Source organism: Saccoglossus kowalevskii, chromosome 20 (assembly GCF_978046115.1).
Source record: "Saccoglossus kowalevskii chromosome 20, keSacKowa6.1, whole genome shotgun sequence".
NCBI classification, from domain to species: domain Eukaryota; kingdom Metazoa; phylum Hemichordata; class Enteropneusta; family Harrimaniidae; genus Saccoglossus; species Saccoglossus kowalevskii.
In genome coordinates, this window is record NC_140660.1 from 26,230,535 (window position 1) to 26,254,968 (window position 24,434).

General features: G+C 37.2%; 1 protein-coding gene across 2 annotated transcripts in view; it reads right to left on the reverse strand.

The window, feature by feature from the left end:
• LOC144353770 (bifunctional purine biosynthesis protein ATIC-like) overlaps nt 1–22,351 on the reverse strand; it is a 40,324-nt gene extending 17,973 nt beyond the window's left edge. The window contains exons 1-9 of one of the 2 annotated variants that reach the window (XM_085494180.1): nt 22,299–22,351; nt 20,958–21,084; nt 17,885–17,961; nt 15,337–15,403; nt 14,537–14,625; nt 6,162–6,240; nt 5,512–5,584; nt 4,856–5,138; nt 3,170–3,277 (exon numbers count right to left, since the gene is read on the reverse strand). In XM_085494180.1, coding sequence (XP_085350306.1) covers nt 3,170–3,277; nt 4,856–5,138; nt 5,512–5,584; nt 6,162–6,240; nt 14,537–14,625; nt 15,337–15,403; nt 17,885–17,961; nt 20,958–21,084; nt 22,299–22,317 — 922 coding nt within the window. In that variant the 5' untranslated portion in view covers nt 22,318–22,351. The remainder of the gene's footprint in view (nt 1–3,169; nt 3,278–4,855; nt 5,139–5,511; nt 5,585–6,161; nt 6,241–14,536; nt 14,626–15,336; nt 15,404–17,884; nt 17,962–20,957; nt 21,085–22,298) is intronic. The other variant, XM_085494181.1, reaches the window with a different exon arrangement.
• Between the last annotated feature and the right edge of the window lie 2,083 nt (nt 22,352–24,434).

The following is a 24,434-nucleotide window of genomic DNA, read 5'->3' on the forward strand; positions in this document are numbered from 1 at the left end:
TTGAGTACTAGTATTTGTGTGTTGTGTGTGTGTGTTTCTGTGTGATTTTGACTAAATTTATTCCGAACGGCGCTCAAAATAATTTGACACTTTGTTATTTGCGAACGCAACTCACACTATGACTCTTACTCAATTTGCACAAGTAATACGAATGCTGTAGTTCAGAAAATCTATTGGTTAACTTTTGATCGTGTCTGGGTGCGCAAAACAAAACTGCACATATAATTAACGCATAGCTGAATTTCTACAAATCAATTGGACTTAAACTACTAGTATAATGACTGTGACGATTAATCGCTTGTCTGATTACATGCGACGACGAATTATTGGATTGGCAGCAGCCGGACGAAAAATGAAAGAGATATCGGAACAGTTAATTTGTTGAGGAAAACAAAACAAACGCAGCCAGTGATACATTTTGAAAACAAAAATACAAAATAAACGCAATCAGAGGCGCCGACCACGCGCGTTGGAAATAAATAAAACATCTGTTTTAGTATGTTGTGACAGTCTCACCAAACTCTTTTACTCGCGCAATATAATTATGTTATTTCCCAAAGCACTTATATTTAATACATTGACGAAACACCGCAAGAAAAATGTAAATCAGGCTTATAATTACTAGTAACTCTACTCGAACGCAATGTTGATCACTGTAAAAGTGGATAAATTCGAACCGTCATCAAATTCAAAATTCAAGCGATCTCGTTGAATGTCAAAAATAAACTCGATGTTTAGAAAGACAAAAACAACAACATATTAGAGTGCAAAAAAGTTAGCAGCAAAGAACGAGAAGTGCACGTGGGAAAGCGATGAGTGAATTCGAGAAAAATTATGCTGATGTGAGAACAAGCATATACCCGCGGAGCACTCGCTAAAACATCGAGAAAATGTGCCATTTCAAAGAGCACCCTTACAAATAATGTCTGCGATTGTGTGAACATGATAACGTGCAAACAAGGAACAGAGCTCGTGGTCCACCAAGGAAACTTAGCGATGACGCAGTTTTAGATGTATACGGCTGTTGAAAACAGAGACTCCTTCGATCTCATATAAGCAGGTTCACGTGGATGTATCATTTTCAACTTTTACCAACAACGCTATGATAATAAAGACATTGTGAAATTATTTTGTTTTTATGTAGAAAAATACAGTAATTTTAATAAGTAAAATCATATTTATTAAAATTGTTGATCATACATGAGTTGTCGAACACACTACATAGTTTGTAATTTTATCCAGCTCCTTTCAGTCACGATTCAAGACAAATAAAAGGCACAAATATAGATAATATAGAAAACTATTTTTTTCTGTAATATTCGTGTGTAATCAGTAATTATGAAAAAAAAATATGGGTACATATGGAATACATTTCGTTATGAATTATTCTTAATATCAATTTCTAAATTATCTTGTCAAAATCAGTTTTTTTTCAGGGTTTTTCCCCCAAAACGAAAGAATTTCATAATGTCGGGAACGAGAAGTTTTTTTTTTTATTATTATTATTATTTATTGGGAACGGGAAGTCTTTATCGTAGTGCTTCGCCTCGGTTGACAATGAGCTCTTCGGGTCGCTAAAACTGTATGTCCACCTCTATTGGGGTGAACATTTGTATTATTATACTGAATAAATCTTAGAACAGAAATGGTGGCACTCAATCATGGCAATCATCGTTAGAAAGATTTTCGGAGGCACATTTAATCTTGAAGGATTGCAGGAAATTGACCCTTACCGATTCATATTTATGAATTAATCGGGATTCAGGTATCATAGTGTTTGTAACAGGAAAAAAACGCTTTCGCGTGGGATTTTTCATGCAAACATTGTGAATGGTTCCCCGACACTGATTTCTTTTTAACTTTCAATTTTTCTAAGACGCGGCAAACCCTGCTCATGACTGGAGACGTCGTCGAGATGCAGGTGCGATTCCTCTTAGCAACGCGTTCTATTTATTTCCAAAGCGTGTGGTCGGCGCCTTTGATTGCGTTTATTTTGTTCTTTTATTCACGTAAGCTATCACTGGCAGCGTTTGTTTTGTCGCGTCTCACAACTTAATGTCCAAGCTGACTTTGTTTTGGCTGTAAGTGAACTACGTACAGCTCATGAAAGTATTTCGCCCAGAGTTCGCAAAAAACGGAATACCCTGCAAAATTTGAATCCTTTATTTTATAACGAGACATTGGGCGCAAACATAAAAACCATAATTGTAATTCAACATTTTTATGTAACGTGTTAGTCCGCTTGCCAGCCGCCTAGTTAAAAAACGCGATCTCCAGTGATGTCGGCTTCGACAACTTCGGACAAGTAAGATGGGCGCTGGCCGACATTACATTTGCAAGTATTGTATTTGTTTGACAAATTGTACACTACGATCATTCTATAACAATCGATCAGTCGTTTTTTTCACAGTCTTACTATTCCTGCAGATATTCTTCAATTGTTATAGGTGCCACGGATTTTAACATAACTACAACTTGACCCGTGTTAAACCCAAACCATGCGTGCATGACAACAGTCACCCTACACACGGTTACTCAACGAATACCGTACTCTACAGTAGACATTTTTCACTCTCCACCAAAAATAGAATGGTTTTATTTCTTATTAGTTGTGTCTGTGTCAGTGTTGTATTTGATTTCACATGTTTGGTTCGATCTTGTTTATGATAGACATTATTACTACGCGTATGTATTATTACCAATTTTATATGGCCGTGTGATCCACCGGTCGTTCTATAAATTTCTGATTGTATTTATTCTTATTTTAACATCATAAAAACAAAAATGATACACTTGTACATGAAACAGTAGGTAATGAACTGTAAATGCGGGCGGTTGCGCTGTCAGGCGAGCGAGCGAGCGAGCGATTGCGCGAGTAGATACTTCCGGATTTGCGCGGTCGAAAAAAAAGCGGAAATTGCGCGGTCGAATTGAACAAAGCGAGCGAAAAAAAAGCGATCAAAATCCGGAAGCGGGCGGGAGGTTCGGCGAAATGAGTACTGTAGCTGCCACAATTCATAGAAAACTACAATTCATTTCTGTAGTTGACCTGTGGTGGAACTATTTCTTAAACCATCTCCACATAAATGCACATGATTTTGTCAAGCTGATTTCAGATATCACCAGTAGAGTTGTAATGGTCAGTATAAATAAAGAATTGTATGTTTACCTCTAGCCCTAGCATATGCAGAAGCTAATGGTGTTAGTTGTGGTAACATGTCATTTACCATACATAGTTTGGCCTGGTCTTCATTTAGATCAACACCCACGGCAGCACCTATCAAAAGTGCAGCAAAGATATGATGAATTACAATAATGTAGTATTGAAGCAATGGCTTTAATTCTTTTACTGCATGAGGCACCAAGTGATGCGACACCAAGTGATTCAATATCGAATGATGTGACACCAAGTGATGCTGCAAACGTGATAAGTCATCATGCAATGTAGCACCATATGATGCGACACCAGTTAACGCGACCACCAGTTGACGCGACACCAGTTGACACGATACCAAGTGATGCGACACCAAGTTGATGCGACACCAGTTGATGCGACACCAGTTGATGCGACACCAGTTGATGCGACACCAGTTGATGTGACACCAGTTGATGCGACACCAAGTTGATGCGACACCAGTTGATGCGACACCAGTTGATGCGACACCAGTTGATGTGACACCAGTTGATGTGACACCAGTTGATGCGACACCAGTTGATGCGACACCAGTTGATGCGACACCAGTTGATGCGACACCAGTTGATGTGACACCAGTTGATGCGACACCAGTTGATGCGACACCAGTTTATGCGACACCAGTTGATGCGACACCAGTTGATGCGACACCAGTTGATGCGACACCAGTTGATGCGACACCAGTTGATGAGACACCAGTTGATGCGACACAAGTTGATGAGACACCAGTTGATGCGACACCAGTTGATGTGACACCAGTTGATGCGACACCAGTTGATGCGACACCAGTTGATGCGACACCAGTTGATGTGACACCAGTTGATGCGACACCAGTTGATGTGACACCAGTTGATGTGACACCAGTTGATGCGACACCAGTTGATGCGACACCAGTTGATGTGACACCAGTTGATGCGACACCAGTTGATGCGACACCAGTTGATGCGACACCAGTTGATGCGACACCAGTTGATGTGACACCAGTTGATGCGACACCAGTTGATGCGACACCAGTTGATGCGACACCAGTTGATGCGACACCAGTTGATGAGACACCAGTTGATGCGACACCAGTTGATGCGACACCAGTTGATGCGACACCAGTTGATGCGACACCAGTTGATGAGACACCAGTTGATGCGACACCAGTTGATGCGACACCAGTTGATGTGACACCAGTTGATGTGACACCAGTTGATGCGACACCAGTTGATGCGACACCAGTTGATGTGACACCAGTTGATGCGACACCAGTTGATGCGACACCAGTTGATGCGACACCAGTTGATGCGACACCAGTTGATGCGACACCAGTTGATGAGACACCAGTTGATGTGACACCAGTTGATGCGACACCAGTTGATGCGACACCAGTTGATGTGACACCAGTTGATGCGACACCAAGTGATGCGACACCAGTTGATTGGACACCAGTTGATGCGACACCAGTTGATGCGACACCAGTTGATGTGACACCAGTTGATGCGACACCAGTTGATGCGACACCAGTTGATGCGACACCAGTTGATGTGACACCAGTTGATGCGACACCAGTTGATGCGACACCAGTTGATGTGACACCAAGTGATCCAATATCAATGATGTGGCACTGAATGATGCAGCGCCAGTAGGTTGAGGGCGGTCTTCAATTCAAGTACTTACCTGCTGGGCTGACATGTTTAAAAGATGCAGCAGCTGGTAGGTTGAGGGCAGTCTTCAGCTCTCGTACTAACTGCCATGAATTGAAAGCGTCACACAGATTAATAAATCCAGGAGAACCATTGAGGACTTTGACCGGCAGTTGTGGTAGTGTCGTGTACAACTGTGCTGGCTTTTGATGAGGATTCATTCCATATCGTAGCGGTAACTGAGACACACCCTGACTGTATTCCTTTCGAAAATAATTTGAAATAGCGCCATCATACTCTGCTGTGTGGTTGAATGCCTAGAAATGAATGATAGAATGCAGTAAAAGAATAAATGCACTTACAATAAAAATTAAAATGGCATTACTTAGTTAAAGTTTTGTAACATCTCAGTTTTTAGTCATTGGTCTATGTAACAGTCAAAGTCACCATCTTTGTTCATCTGAGACCCATATTTAGTGCATGCGTAGCACAGCGACCAGCGTCCTTTAAGATTATTTCATGTGACATTCTATCACAGTTTACATCAAAAACTACAACATATCAGATGATTGAACTCTGGTCACTGAAATTATTGTGATGGGAACAATCTACGGTATCTGTCAGTGAACACAACCACTTTATTGCCATCATACATACATATCCCATATTATTGACTGAGTTGATACCAACCTTGACAGCAAGCATTTTCCTTGTATCTGCTGTTGTGTCATGAGTTTCTGAACTTGACATTTCATCTGCAATTCTAGAAAAAATGTTTAATCAGAATAAATAAACTTATTAATACAAGTCATGTTTTATAGGTCTAAGGTCGTATGGCACATCAGTAAAAATTCCTCCTGGTATTTGGCATAATGTAAAATACCTTATTTTTGTTGAAATAGATTTTGGCTATTTTGTTTAATATTTATTTTCACTGTTCAATGATGTAATGAATGTAAAATATCGAAAAAAATGTTCTTGCTGGATTTTATTTTCATTGATTCATCCTTTTAGCAACAATAGCGAAAATTAATTTTGTTCTTTTTTCTTTATTTTGTTTTTTGTCGGTAGTCTTAGCTTTTTGGTTCTTTACAAATGCCTATGTATGTATTTCACTATGCAAGTGGATTCAACAATATCACCCTCTATGTTGCTTGGTAACTATGCTATTTATAGATTATGCAAATAAAGCTGTTCTGTACATGGCCGCCATTTTTGGAATTGTTGAAATGTTGTCTGCTGGTACTTTTCTTTCAAATAAACAGCAGCCTGTCTTTTTATTCATGTAATTTTTGCTATTTTATTTTTGCATCTATTTATTTTATAGTGTGTATTATTACCTGTTGTAGTCATTTGGATCACATACTACTGTCACTCTGCCATGATTCTTGGCTGCAGCTCTGAGTAATGTAACTCCACCTACAATAAACATTACAAATATTACAGAAAGACGATACAGGTGACCTTTACCCACCCTTTTCAAGCACAACCACTCATTTCAAGCACAACCACCCATTTCAAGTACACCCGCCCATTTCAAGTACACCCGCCCATTTCAAGTACACCCGCCCATTTCAAGCACACCCGCCCATTTCAAGTACACCCATCAATTTCAAGTACACTCGCCCATTTCAAGTACACTCGCTCATTTCAAGTACACCCGCCCATCCCAAGTACACCCGCCCATCCCAAGTACACCCGCCCATCCCAAGTACACCCGCCCAACCCAAGTACACCCGCCCAACCCAAGTACACCCGCCCAACCCAAGTACACCCACCCATTTCAAGTACACCCACCCATTTCAAGTACACCCGCCCATTTCATGTACACCCGCCCATTTCATGTACACCCGCCCATTTCATGTACACCCGCCCATTTCATGTACACCCGCCCATTTCATGTACACCCGCCCATTTCATGTACACCCGTCCATTTCATGTACACCCGCCCATTTCAAGTACACCTACCCATTTCAAGTACACTCGCCCATTTCAAGTAATAATAATAATAATAATAATAATCTTTATTGAAACCGTATCCCGGAGTGGGATCTTAGTTGAAAATACAATAAAGTAATACAAAAAAGATAAAAAATAACACAAGACATTCAAAGACAATAGAAAATAAAAAATAAAATTAAATTATTTGGCGGTTGGTTGAGGCAACTGGCATTTTAAGATTTTTTCTTGTCGTAATTTGAAACAAGTGTGGATGAATTTTCCTAGTTCAATGATTGTTTTGTCATTTTTAATTTTTAGTATATTTGTAAGTTTTTCGTCATCCGTCCCCAAGTTGCTTATATTGTATTTAATATTCTTGATCATGATTTCTCGTTCCTTCTTGTATAAATCACAATTGAGAAGAAAATGTTTTTCGTTTTCAATTTCCTGTTTGTCACAAACTGGGCAAATTCGGTCCTCCGCTAAAATGTTATTATATCTGCCCCTTTCGATTTGAAGGGTATGAGCACTTATTCTGAGTTTTGTCATAGCTGCTCTATGATTTGGATTTTTGATTGTGGTGAGATATTTTTCATATGCAAATTCTGTTTTAATTTTCCTATAGGTTCGTAACTTGTTTTTATGGTTTTTACCTTTATTGTCATCGTGTAATGTTTCTGTACTATGTATTTCAAAGGATTGTTCTAGTTTGCGCGTTACTGTTTCAGTGATTTGTTTTTCATCAAGAGATTTATGGTTTTCCCAAATATTTCCCATATTTAAATTTTCTAAAATTTGTTTTATGTCTGTTACCCAGTTGTCTTTTCCTTTTTTATCAAGATGTATCCCAAGATTGTAAGCTTCATGTACTAGCGAATTTGGGTTAGAATTATTAATTTTGATCCAATATTTGATCATATATTTTAAGCTTGATGCTAGGAGAGGATATCTTCCCAACTCTAGTAGGCTTGCCAAATTACTTGCTTTGCTATTTACTTTTAGAAGGTATTTGCAGAAATGTATTTGTACTTTTTCCATTGGTGTTGACAGATTTGCCATTAGATGCGATTTATTGATGTTCTCGCTCGTCCAAATTTCACTGCAGTAAAGCATAATTGGTTTTACAATTGCATCGAACATTTTTAAGTATGTTTTGATTGGAGTTAGTTTTTCTGAGAATAGCATTTGTTTCATTTTGAAACATGCCTTCATTGCTCTAGCTCTGAGGTCTTCTTGTGCTCCGATGAATTTACCTGATTTGTGTAGTTTAATGCCGAGGTATGTGTAGGTTTTTGTATTTTCAAGTTCCTTTCCATCAACATAGAATTTTAGTTTGTCCTGTGATTTTTTTGACCTACTAAACATGATGATTTTTGACTTAGAGATATTAATATTGAGTTTCCATTTCTGACAGTAAGTTTCAAGAGAATTTATGGCATTTTGTAAGCCAGTATGTGATTGGGATAATACTACAAGGTCGTCTGCATATAGCAGACATGGGAGACTTGTGTTTAGGAGACTTGGTGGGTCATTATGAGCCAAGTCTAATGATGTTTTAATGTCATTTACATAGATATTGAAAAGGAGTGGGCTGAGTCCATCCCCTTGTCTAATTCCTCTATTAATTGTGAAGCTGTCTGTTACACACTGTTTAAGTTTAACACATCCTGTTGAGTTCAGATAAATGGATTTTATGATGTTGTAGAATTTACCTGTAATACCACTTTATATCCACCCATTTCAATTACACCCACCCATCTTCACCCATGCATTGACTAACACACTCATCAAGGTAGTATATATCCACAAGTTGCCAACAAAAGTAAGGTATATCTAACTATGAATTGTACAGCCTAACTATGAATTGTATGACATGTATATTCCCATATATTGCCTAGTGTACATGTACCTACCCAAGTAAGGTATGCCTAGTATACCCATCTATGCCTAGTATACCCACCTATTACCACCATGACATGTATATTCCCATATATTGCCTAGTGTACATGTACCTACCCAAATAAGGTATGCCTAGTATACCCATCTATGCCTAGTATACCCATCTATGCCTAGTATACCCACCTATCGCCACCATGACATGTATATTACCATATATTTCCTAGTGTACATGTACCTACCCAGGTAAGGTATGCCTAGTATACCCATCTATGCCAAGTATACCCACCTATTGCCACCATGACATGTATATTACCATATATTGCCTAGTGTACATGTACCTATCCAGGTAAGGTATGCCTAGTATACCCATCTATTGCCACCATGACATGTATATTCCCATATATTGCCTCGTGTACATGTACCTACCCAGGTAAGGTATGCCTAGTATACCCATCTATGCCTAGTATACCCATCTATTGCCACCATGACATGTATATTCCCATATATTGCCTAGTGTACATGTACCTACCCAAATAAGGTATGCCTAGTATACCCATCTATGCCTAGTATACCCACCTATCGCCACCATGACATGTATATTACCATATATTGCCTAGTGTACATGTACCTACCCAGGTAAGGTATGCCTAGTATACCCATCTATTGCCACCATGACATGTATATTCCCATATATTGCCTGGTGTACATGTACCTACCCAGGTAAGGTATGCCTAGTATACCCATCTATGCCTAGTATACCCATCTATTGCCACCATGACATGTATATTCCCATATATTGCCTAGTGTACATGTACCTACCCAAATAAGGTATGCCTAGTATACCCATCTATGCCTAGTATACCCATCTATGCCTAGTATACCCACCTATCGCCACCATGACATGTATATTACCATATATTGCCTAGTGTACATGTACCTACCCAAGTAAGGTATGCCTAGTATACCCACCTATTGCCACCATGACATGTATATTACCATATATTGCCTAGTGTACATGTACCTACCCAGGTAAGGTATGCCTAGTATACCCATCTATGCCTAGTATACCCATCTATTGCCACCATGACATGTATATTCCCATATATTGCCTAGTGTACATGTACCTACCCAGGTAAGGTATGCCTAGTATACCCACCTATTGCCACCATGACTTATATATTCCCATATATTGCCTAGTGTACATGTACCTACCCAAGTAAGGTATGCCTAGTATACCCATCTATGCCTAGTATACCCACCTATTGCCATCATGACATGTATATTACCATATATTGCCTAGTGTACATGTACCTACCCAGGTAAGGTATGCCTAGTATACCCATCTATTGCCACCATGACTTATATATTCCCATATATTGCCTAGTGTACATGTACCTACCCAGGTAAGGTATGCCTAGTATACCCATCTATGCCTAGTATACCTACCTATTGCCACCATGACATGTATATTCCCATATATTGCCTAGTGTACATGTACCTACCCAGGTAAGGTATGCCTAGTATACCCATCTATTGCCACCATGACTTACATATACCCAACTATTGCACCAATGTTACATCAACCGATTGCCTAATATACCCACCTATGACTTGTATACCAACTACCACCTAGTATACCAACTACCACCTAGTATACCAACTACCACCTAGTATACCAACTACCACCTAGTATACCAACTACTGCCCAGAGATGTTTTAAACAAAGGAACAGGGGCGCAGCACCCTCATGCCATGGCCATGCGGTCCCTCACCCTGGGGAGCAGATCCTCTGGCAACCATAAAATTCACTTGGTGGCGCCGTTAAATTGCAGGGCTCCTGCAGTTTTTCCTTAGAAAAAACCCTGACTGCCTAGTATACCCACACCCATGCAAAGTATACCCACATATGCCATTTATATACCCATATTTATATACATTTACATTGCCTAGTATACCCACCCATGTGAAGTATACCCACACATTCCATTCATATACCCATATTTATATACATTTACATTGCCTAGTATACCCACCCATGTGAAGTATACCCACATATGCCATTTATATACCCATATTTATATACATTTACACTGCGCCTAGTATACCCACCCATGTGAAGTATACCCACAAACATGTGCCATTTATATACCCATATTTATATACATTTACATTGCCTAGTATACCCACCCATGTGGGGTATACCCACACATGCCATTTATATACCCATATTTATATACATTTACATTGCCTAGTATACCCACCCATGTGAAGTATACCCACATATGCCATTTATATACCCATATTTATATACATTAACACTGCGCCTAGTATACCCACCCATGTGAAGTATACCCACAAACATGTGCCATTTATATACCCATATTTATATACATTTACATTGCCTAGTATACCCACCCATGTGGGGTATACCCACACATGCCATTTATATACCCATATTTATATACATTTACATTGCCTAGTATACCCACCCATGTGGGGTATACCCACACATGCCATTTATATACCCATATTTATATACATTTACATTGCCTAGTATACCCACCCATGTGGGGTATACCCACACATGCCATTTATATACCCATATTTATATACATTTACATTGCCTAGTATACACACCCATGTGGGGTATACCCACACATGCCATTTATATACCCATATTTATATACATTTACATTGCCTAGTATACCCACCCATGTGAAGTATACCCACATATGCCATTTATATACCCATATTTATATACATTTACACTGCGCCTAGTATACCCACCCATGTGAAGTACACCCACAAACATGTGCCATTTATATACCCATATTTATATACATTTACATTGCCTAGTATACACACCCATGTGGGGTATACCCACACATGCCATTTATATACCCATATTTATATACATTTACATTGCCTAGTATACCCACCCATGTGGGGTATACCCACACATGCCATTTATATACCCATATTTATATACATTTACATTGCCTAGTATACCCACCCATGTGGGGTATACCCACACATGCCATTTATATACCCATATTTATATACATTTACACTGCGCCTAGTATACCCACCCATGTGAAGTATACCCACAAACATGTGCCATTTATATACCCATATTTATATACATTTACATTGCCTAGTATACCCACCCATGTGGGGTATACCCACACATGCCATTTATATACCCATATTTATATACATTTACATTGCCTAGTATACCCACCCATGTGGGGTATACCCACACATGCCATTTATATACCCATATTTATATACATTTACATTGCCTAGTATACACACCCATGTGGGGTATACCCACACATGCCATTTATATACCCATATTTATATACATTTACATTGCCTAGTATACCCACCCATGTGAAGTATACCCACATATGCCATTTATATACCCATATTTATATACATTTACACTGCGCCTAGTATACCCACCCATGTGAAGTACACCCACAAACATGTGCCATTTATATACCCATATTTATATACATTTACATTGCCTAGTATACACACCCATGTGGGGTATACCCACACATGCCATTTATATACCCATATTTATATACATTTACATTGCCTAGTATACCCACCCATGTGGGGTATACCCACACATGCCATTTATATACCCATATTTATATACATTTACATTGCCTAGTATACCCACCCATGTGGGGTATACCCACACATGCCATTTATATACCCATATTTATATACATTTACACTGCGCCTAGTATACCCACCCATGTGAAGTATACCCACAAACATGTGCCATTTATATACCCATATTTATATACATTTACATTGCCTAGTATACACACCCATGTGGGGTATACCCACACATGCCATTTATATACCCATATTTATATACATTTACATTGCCTAGTATACCCACCCATGTGGGGTATACCCATACATGCCATTTATATACCCATATTTATATACATTTACATTGCCTAGTATACCCACCCATGTGAAGTATACCCACATATGCCATTTATATACCCATATTTATATACATTTACACCACGCCTAGTATACCCACCCATGTGAAGTATACCCACAAACATGTGCCATTTATATACCCATATTTATAAACATTTACATTGCCTAGTATACACACCCCTGTGAAGTATACCCACACATGCCATTTATATACCCATATTTATATACATTTACATTGCCTAGTATACACACCCATGTGGGGTATACCCACACATGCCATTTATATACCCATATTTATATACATTTACATTGCCTAGTATACCCACACATGCCATTTATATACCCATATTTATATACATTTACATTGCCTAGTATACACACCCATGTGAAGTATACCCACACATGCCATTTATATACCCATATTTATATACATTTACATTGCCTAGTATACACACCCATGTGGGGTATACCCACACATGCCATTTATATACCCATATTTATATACATTTACACTGCCTAGTATACCCACCCATGTGAAGTATACTCATACATGCCATTTATATACCCATATTTATATATATTTACACTGCCTAGTATACCCACCCATGTGAAGTATACCCACACATGCCATTTTATACCCATATTTATATACATTTACACTGCCTAGTATACCCACCCATGTGAAGTATACCCACAAACATGTGCCATTTATATACCTATATTTATATACATTTACATTGCCTAGTATCCCCACCCATGTGGGGTATACCCACACATGCCATTTATATACCCATATTTATATACATTTACATTGCCTAATATATCCACCCATGTGAAGTATACCCACACATGCCATTTATATACCCATATTTATATACATTTACACTGCCTAGTATACCCACCCATGTGAAGTATACCCACACATGCCATTTATATAAAGGGGCAGATATAATAACATTTTAGCGGAGGACCGAATTTGCCCAGTTTGTGACAAACAGGAAATTGAAAACGAAAAACATTTTCTTCTCAATTGTGATTTATACAAGAAGGAACGAGAAATCATGATCAAGAATATTAAATACAATATAAGCAACTTGGGGACAGATGACGAAAAACTTACAAATATACTAAAAATTAAAAATGACAAAACAATCATTGAACTAGGAAAATTCATCCACACTTGTTTCAAATTACGACAAGAAAAAATCTTAAAATGCCAGTTGCCTCAACCAACCGCCAAATAATTTAATTTTATTTTTTTATTTTCTATTGTCTTTGAATGTCTTGTGTTTTTTTTTTTTTTTGTTTGCTATCTTTTTTGTATTACTTTATTGTATTTTCAACTAAGATCCCACTCCGGGATACGGTTTCAATAAAGATTATTATTATTATACCCATATTTATATACATTTACACTGCCTTGTATACCCACCCATGTGAAGTATACCCACACATGCCATTTCGATACCCATATTTATATACATTTACATTGCATAGTATACCCACCCATGTTAAGTATACCCACACATGCCATTTATATACCCATATTTATATACATTTACATTGCCTAGTATACCCACCCATGTGAAGTATACCCACACATGCCATTTATATACCCATATTTATATACATTTACATTGCCTAGTATACCCACCCATGTGAAGTATACCCACAAACATGTGCCATTTATATACCCATATTTATATACATTTACATTGCCTAATATATCCACCCATGTGAAGTATATCCACACGTGCCATTTATATACCCATATTTATATACATTTACATTGCCTAGTATACCCACCCATGTTAAGTATACCCACACATGCCATTTATATACCCATATTTATATACATTTACATTGCTAGTATATAGAGTCATATTAGCATCACCTTTTTACTTACCAATATCAATTTGTTCCACAGCTTCTGCTACAGTCACATCTTCTTTTGATACAGTGTTTACAAATGGATACAAATTACAAGCAACCAACCTACAGGTAAACAGCATAATGGTAATGAGACAAATAGATATTTATAATATTTAACAGTCAACGCCCAAATCAAATTGTGAATGAGAGCAAATACAAAGGTGTTCTGTAATTGTATAGCTGGTAGGTATGAAGGATTGAATGACCAATGAGAGCAAATACAAAGGTGTTCTGTAATTGGTTAGCTGGTAGGTATGAAGGATTCAATGACCAATGAGAGCAAATAGAAAGGTGTTCTGTAATTGGTTAGCTGGTAGGTATGAAGCATTGAATGACCAATGAGATCAAATAGAAAGGTGTTCTGTAATTGGTTAGCTGGTAGGTATGAAGGATTCAATGACCAATGAGAGCAAATAGAAAGGTGTTCTTTAATTGGTTAGCTGGTAGGTATGAAGGATTGAATGACCAATGAGAGCAATTAGAAAGGTGTTCTGTAATTGGTTAGCTGGTAGGTATGAAGGATTCAATGACCAATGAGAGCAAATAGAAAGGTGTTCTTTAATTGGTTAGCTGGTAGGTATGAAGGATTGAATGACCAATGAGAGCAATTAGAAAGGTGTTCTGTAATTGGTTAGCTGGTAGGTATGAAGGATTCAATGACCAATGAGAGCAAATAGAAAGGTGTTCTGTAATTGGTTAGCTGGTAGGTATGAAGGATTGAATGACCAATGAGATGCATTTTGTATAAGCGTTTAGCATTCTGTCATAACTTACTTGATGTATTTAAAATCTTGTTTTTCCATGTCAGCACGGTCACTTTCTGAATTACGTGCCAAAATGCCTGCAAAAACATAACACATAATAATCTAAGAACAGAATATAAATTATGAGAAATTTTACATTACATGTTAACTAAAGCCAATAGTGTTCTCTGATTCCTACAGGTGTTATGCCATAAAAATATAAACTATGAATATTCATGAGGTTATTTGAATACAACAAAGCACGTTTATCGACCAACACACAGCAGAGATCGTTGAGAGTCAGTACTGCTCCAGTCCATACTTTGCGGAATGATTTTTCTGTTTGTACTAATAAATGTAATTTACTAAAAGATGATAGCAAAAAATGCTGATGAAAATTGTTTTTCTCTGTGTGAACATTTGTGATCAGTGACAGGATTATGGTTTTATTACGAGTTACATGTATACATTTCTGTGTCCACTGTAAACACAGGAAAGTGTTCTAATGTGACATAACATATTTAATATTGGTGATGTGGTTTACATGTATACATTTCTGTGTCCAATGTAAACACAGGAAAGTGTTCTAATGTGACATAACATATTTAATATTGGTGATGTGGTTTACATGTATACATTTCTGTGTCCAATGTAAACACAGGAAAGTGTTCTAATGTGACATAACCTATTTAATATTGGTGATGTGGTTTACATGTATACATTTCTGTGTCCAATGTAAACACAGGAAAGTGTTCTAATGTGACATAACCTATTTAATATTGGTGATGTGGTTTACATGTATACATTTCTGTGTCCAATGTAAACACAGGAAAGTGTTCTAATGTGACATAACCTATTTAATATTGGTGATGTGGTTTACATGTATACATTTCTGTGTCCAATGTAAACACAGGAAAGTGTTCTAATGTGACATAACATATTTAATATTGGTGATGTGGTTTACATGTATACATTTCTGTGTCCAATGTAAACACAGGAAAGTGTTCTAATGTGACATAACATATTTAATATTGGTGATGTGGTTTACATGTATACATTTCTGTGTCCAATGTAAACACAGGAAAGTGTTCTAATGTGACATAACCTATTTAATATTGGTGATGTGGTTTACATGTATACATTTCTGTGTCCAATGTAAACACAGGAAAGTGTTCTAATGTGACATAACATATTTAATATTGGTGATGTGGTTTACATGTATACATTTCTGTGTCCAATGTAAACACAGGAAAGTGTTCTAATGTGACATAACGTATTTAATATTGGTGATGTGGTTTACATGTATACATTTCTGTGTCCAATGTAAACACCGGAAAGTGTTCTAATGTGACATAACCTATTTAATATTGGTGATGTGGTTTACATGTATACATTTCTGTGTCCAATGTAAACACAGGAAAGTGTTCTAATGTGACATAACATATTTAATATTGGTGATGTGGTTTACATGTATACATTTCTGTGTCCAATGTAAACACAGGAAAGTGTTCTAATGTGACATAACATATTTAATATTGGTGATGTGGTTTACATGTATACATTTCTGTGTCCAATGTAAACACAGGAAAGTGTTCTAATGTGACATAACGTATTTAATATTGGTGATGTGGTTTACATGTATACATTTCTGTGTCCAATGTAAACACCGGAAAGTGTTCTAATGTGACATAACCTATTTAATATTGGTGATGTGGTTTACATGTATACATTTCTGTGTCCAATGTAAACACAGGAAAGTGTTCTAATGTGACATAACATATTTAATATTGGTGATGTGGTTTACATGTATACATTTCTGTGTCCAATGTAAACACAGGAAAGTGTTCTAATGTGACATAACCTATTTAATATTGGTGATGTGGTTTACATGTATACATTTCTGTGTCCAATGTAAACACAGGAAAGTGTTCTAATGTGACATAACGTATTTAATATTGGTGATGTGGTTTACATGTATACATTTCTGTGTCCAATGTAAACACAGGAAAGTGTTCTAATGTGACATAACGTATTTAATATTGGTGATGTGGTTTACATGTATACATTTCTGTGTCCAATGTAAACACAGGAAAGTGTTCTAATGTGACATAACATATTTAATATTGGTGATGTGGTTTACATGTATACATTTCTGTGTCCAATGTAAACACAGGAAAGTGTTCTAATGTGACATAACCTATTTAATATTGGTGATGTGGTTTACATGTATACATTTCTGTGTCCAATGTAAACACAGGAAAGTGTTCTAATGTGACATAACATATTTAATATTGGTGATGTGGTTTACATGTATACATTTCTGTGTCCAATGTAAACACAGGAAAGTGTTCTAATGTGACATAACATATTTAATATTGGTGATGTGGTTTACATGTATACATTTCTGTGTCCAATGTAAACACAGGAAAGTGTTCTAATGTGACATAACATATTTAATATTGGTGATGTGGTTTACCCCATAATCACCTGACATTTGAGTACAACACACAGACATCACAACAACAGCTGCTGTTTTCCGTTATCACAAAATCTAATGAAATTATCATTTACTGTCATACCTCCATGTACAGCTGGATGCAATGTCTTAACTCTACCTCCCAACATTTCAGGTGCACCAGTTACATCAGACACATCACTGTAATACAAGAACAAGAAATAAAATTAAAAATTATTATTATTGAGCGGGTATGTAACTTTATTGCGTGTACAACAGTCATTAGAGTATCTAGGAAAGTGTCTGGGGATGTTGCGAAGTCCCTCATTGATTGTCTACCAGGTGCGAAAGTTTGGGGTATTTAATATCTCGCATCCGCTGTAAACATTTTTTTATGAGATTCTCATTACAATTTTTGTTCTGTTGATTGTGAAAGTTAAAACTAAATTCCCTAAAGTCTCAACTTATAATGCATGTCAGTCAGTGTTCTCCACAAGGGGTTTCAATTTTTACGGCCGCCTAGTTACTCTCATCACTCGTCCACCAACGTACATCCAGCTGAAATTATTTGTAAAAAGCTTGCATTGTTCTTCCCAAGCCTAAACAAAAGAGTAGTTGCCCAACCCTTTATTTTGCTATTGTTTCAAGAGTCCAAACATAAACAATGACCACTGGAAGTCTGCAAGCAGTTATCAAGTGTATTCATGACAATGTGTCAATCGCCTGAATTCATTGTCGCCCGACACTGTTGCCACTTATTGCTCACAATAAATACGCAACTACAGTGGTTTCAATTTACAGCTGTATTTATAATAATCGTCTTCCGATCATGAAAGAAGGAAGTAAATACGAACGAAATGTATATACACGGAAATAAACAAATATACTAGCAGACTGCATGTAAACTCGAACAAAAATTTAAATTTTTCATTCAAACTGATGACCTTTTGACCTACCCCATTCAGCAACCGTCGGCCACCCACCGCTGTTGGCGCTGTAACGATTTGGTATCTAAGTTGCATAGGGGAACAGCGCATTCTGGGTGTACTGAATTCGAAAAGCGGTAAAAAACATCAAACATGACTGCCGGATTAGTTTACCACGAGTATTTGTAATTTAATGCATATTTTAGTTATCTATTCCACATACTTTTTTCAATTTAACGATTTTTTATGTCGAATCTTTCGAGAACATCGCAGATTCTTTTATTTTGCCGATAGCTCAGGGTTCTCCACGAGGGGTTTTTACAGGGCGCCGCGCCCTGTTATCTGAAATTGGCGCCCTGTTTAAATTGTCAGCGCCCTGTTATATTTCCTGTGCGCCCTGCATGGTCCCAGACAAAGAATTGTTTACAAAACAGGCCAACACTCATTGTCTTCCGAAGATGATTCATCGTGCTCAGGGTAACTGGTTCATTGTTTTAAGGTGCAACTGTGAAAATTCCGGTTTGTTATCGTAGCAGGTCACCGTGAGGTGATAACACCACCAAACAAAAAGTTACAATTTTTTTCAACACGATTAAAACTGAACATGTGGCCTAGAAAAGTACATTACCGTACCCATATTTTTACTGCCAGGGTGACGTCAAATATATAAAATCGTTATCGGTAAAACCATTCGTTAGACGTAAGGTCTATGGTTAAAACCAAGTTCACGCCGTGACTCGGTAGCGGCAACATCGTCACCGCCGAGTGGAACAAACGACCAACGCAGCCGACGTACCATCACGGACATTGCTGATCACCAAGAAGTCCACACGAATGCTTGCTTGAACATGTAAATGTTTATATTTAAATGTCACTATTTAAAGTTGAATTTTCTTTAAATCACGATTTAAAAACCCCAGCAAAACGGCCATGCTTTCAACTCGCATCATAAGTGGAGGAAATAAATTTACTTGTGTTCTTTTGGAACAAATATTCTGATTGGTTGCTTTCCGCGTCAATGCGTGGCTTTGGCCAATCAAAAGCATCGTTACATAGTATCAGGTGCACACAGTAAAATGAACTGTTTCCGGGTCATAGCTGTTTTCAACGAAGCAGACATCAAACTTTCGATTCGAATGAAAATTATTCTTTTAAGTATGTATTTTTTTTTTATACCTAATTCTATTATCTTTGATAGCAACTGTTAACTGCAGATCGAAAATCTTCTATTGTGTACATTTTATTTCGTTGGTTTTTGGTGGCATTCATGCAAGTTTTTTAATGAACCAATTACAAACGTTTGTGCGACATACATTTTATTTTGCTTCGTAAATATAAATCATAAATATAAATTTTTGCTAAAAATTAAATAAAGCATGTATGTATCTATTTGGGAAAATAAATTAACAAACTTGTTACGTCTTTTTCTGGACGCGATCATTACTTGTAAACAACTGATGTCGCCGCTTGAGGAATCGTGCAGCTAAAATCAGCTGATTGTACGTGCTGACGTTTACTTAATAATAGCTCTTCAAAATTCCTATTCATTTTGTAATAATAAATATATATTATGCATATGTAATAATATATGTAGATTAATAGATTTTTTAGTTTCCATTTTTCAACATCCTTGCCAATGATGCACGTTACAAATGTGCCACGCCCACTTCACATTGGTGCGCCCTGTTTAATTTTCAAACCGTGGAGAACCCTGAGCTAGCATTTTTTCTTGAATTCCAAAACAACATGTGAAAACGCAACGTATTGTGACCGTACATGCGAAAATCTATCGTACCGTATCGTATGGTACTGATGCCACAATTAAAAATGTTATGGGTTTTGTTTCGAAAAATCATCCGTTTTGGCTTTGGGGACAAATCACCTCGTATATTTTCTACATTATAACTCAATTATGTTTTGTACTTGCTCTTCGTTACTCGAATCGCATTTCATGAACGCAGAATAATTTGAAAATGTATAAATCACTGATTTCAAACTTTTTGCATTTCGTATATATTGATAATGACAAATCTGTTTGTATTTCAAAAGATTGTAACATGTTTCAATTAAATTAAAAAAAGAATAGTAAATAATTTAGTGTGCATTGCAGTTCCTGACATAAATGCTAGAATGTTGTATGTAAATGATATGCAAATCAATATGCTAATTTATGCTAATTAGACCACCTACCAGCTATTTTGGATTGTGGAGAACACTGTCAGTATTTTAGAATGTGACAAGATACTATTTTGTCAAAAAATAAGACATCACCTGATTGGAATACCAGCATCTCTGATGGCTTTCGCTGTCCCACCGGATCCAATCAACTTTAGTCCCAGGTTGTGCAGCTTCTCAGCAAACGACACCAATCCTGTCTTGTCAGACACACTCAGTAAAGCTATAAATAGAAAGTATTTGTGTCATATTATTATAACACGATATTGATTAGTAGAAATGTGCAGAGGTGTCCATGGCAACAGTACATGTACCTCATAATGTAATGATCTCGTTAAACAATAATGACACCCCTCCCTCCACCAACAGCACCATAACTGAACATGTACAACTAATTGGAAATGAAGAGAACTTCCTTCTTAAAAGCGGTCTTTATAAAAAAAAAAGAAATGAGCTTCTCAAAAACTTTTTGACAAATGAAAAATACAATGTAGTTGCAATACTAAACAATGGTAGTATACAACTTGAAAAAAGTACATGCTTCAAAATCAATAAAAACATTTACTTTAATTTATTATATTTTATTAATAACTTTGTTTTCTACTCTTTTAATTTCATTTAATTTTTTTCATTGCTTTACCTTTATTGTAATTTATAATCAAAGTCCCATAGAGGATATGACAACAATAAAGATTATTATTACAACATACAATACTGTTTTTACTCTATTAATACCACATGTGTAGAGGTGTGTCTACCATGGTCAATCACTAGGAATGAATCAAAGTCAGATTTTAACAATCCTGCATAAAATACAATAAATACAATTTTTTTGGCTTTTGGAACATGTATCGATGATCATCTAATAAAGTAAAAATTAGGAATTAGTGAAAGGGATTGGTTTTGTAATGGTTTAAAATTGAAACATTGTTGAAAATCATTTTAAATATTTACCAGTATGATTACAAATACTTTTAATCCATGACAGTGTTTGATTGGGCAGTCGATGATTGAATGTAATCAATGCCTATTCTACAACGTGATGGGAATCCTGATATACACTAAGCTAGCCACAGGTAATTCTATGCACGCTGCTAAAAGCTACTGTTTCAATACATGTACCAGTAGATATTCACAATTTTGGAAATATATATAAATATTCACCCCATTCTACATCGTACTATTCAACAATAATGTCTTGTATTATTCATTCATTCTCTGACTGATGTCCAAATACTGGACAATAGCCACGGCGACGCTAGACATACAGCCACGGTTACTTTGGCAATCCACTATTCAGAAACACAACACACATGACATTTGCGGCGAACACGCCACCAAAAGAATCGTCATTTTACATTTAAAAGTCGTGTAGCCTCGAAGGAATTAGAAACGATACGAAATAAACGTGAGAAACACGGCCAATACAAAACTCACCCATTTCAACCGCCGCCATTTTCTCGTCTGGTGACTGACCGGAAACACGTGGGTGAATTGAGGTCATGCCTGAGGTCATGAGATGTGAGGGGTTCTCCATTTTAAAACCGGGGTGGGCTGGGATTTTTGTTAATAAATAAATTTCGGAGGGAGAAAATAAACAAATAGCAATTTTCATGACAACAACATAATGAACAACGAATGAAAATTCTGAAAATGTTGTTAATCATATGTGAAAATATTGTAAATACCAAATTCCTCCAACCCTTCCTATGGCGCGGTATCCATGCCACAATTAACGTCCATAATATGGCGCGGTATCCATGCCAAAATTAACGTCCATAACATGGCGCGGTATCCATGCCAAAATTAACGTCCATAACATGGCGCGGTATCCATGCCAAAATTAACGTCCATATTATGGCGCGGTATCCATACGAAAATTAACGTCCATAATATGGCGCGGTATCCATGCAAAAATTAACGTCCATAATATGGTGCGATATCCATACCTAAATTAACGTCCATAATATGGCGCGGTATCCATGCCAAAATTAACGTCCATAATATGGCGCGGTATCCATGCCAAAATTAACGTCCATAATATGGCGCGGTATCCATGCCAAAATTAACGTCCATAATATGGTGCGGTATCCATACCTAAATTAACGTCCATAATATGGCGCGGTACCCATGCCAAAATTAACGTCCATAATATGGCGCGGTATTCATGCCAAAATTAACGTCCATAATATGGCGCGGTATCCATGCCAAAATTAACGTCCATAATATGGCGCGGTATCCATGCCAAAATTAACGTCCATAATATGGCGCGGTATCCATGCCAAAATTAACGTCCATAATATGGCGCGGTATCCATGCCAAAATTAACGTCCATATTATGGCGCGGTATCCATGCCAAAATTAACGTCCATAATATGGCGTGGTATCCATGCCAAAATTAACGTCCATAATATGGTGCGGTATCCATACCTAAATTAACGTCCATAATATGGTGCGGTATCCATACCTAAATTAACGTCCATAGTATGGCGCGGTATCGATGCCAAAATTAACGTCCATAATATGGTGCGGTATCCATACCTAAATTAACGTCCATAATATGGCGCGGTATCCATACCTAAATTAACGTCCATAATATGGCGCGGTATCCATGCCAAAATTAACGTCCTATATTTTTATTCCTAAGTGCGATGATTTCCATTCCTACATGTGACCATTTTTATCCCTAAGTGCGATGATTTCCATTCCTACATGCGACCATTTTTATCCCTAAATGCGATGATTTCCATTCCTACATGCGACCATTTCCATTCCTACATGGGATCACTGAATTTGAGCATCTCGCATTTGAGGGATTCGTTGTAGTTTGCCTAGGGGGTACTGTACGTAATCAGTAAACACATTTTAGGAGGATTATTTTGGCTGTGATTCCTTCTCTTTTTACCTCCATGCACGGTCACAGTGATTTGGTCGAGATTATAATGTTTCTGGCAGAATTATTCTATGTGTTTTTTCTCCCTGTGGAACTATGGGCTTTTTTTTTCAATACTTTGTGACAGGATAGGGGCACCTAAACCAACTCACCCGAATACCAACTCGATTTAGTATTCAACGTAAAAAAATACCGGTGTTGTCGATTTCGATCTAGGGTATCGGTGTTGTCCATTTCAACATAAACAAAATTACCGGTATTGTCGATTTCAATCTAGGGTATCGGTGTTGTCTATTTCTACATAAAAATTCCAGTGCTGTCGATTTTAACATGAAAAAATACCGGCGTTGTAGATTTCGATCCAGGGTACCGGGGTTGTCAATTTCAACATGAAAAGTGCTGATGGTGATTTTGATCTTGTGAATCATTTCCATACATTTTCCTTACTGAACGTAAGCATCTCACACTCCCATTGTTTCCAGACTTGGGATAGGGAGAGTGTGGTACGTGTGAGCTTATTTTTCACTGCAGATTTAATAATACACTTTTTTGGGAGCGTGTTCTTGATTCTCTACAGCACCAGAGGTGGGAATGGATGTGCGGGAAAAAAATAAAATTATGGCAATAATAACAAATAACAATAACGCAGTATTATACGACTGTTCTTGCTTTATTCAATA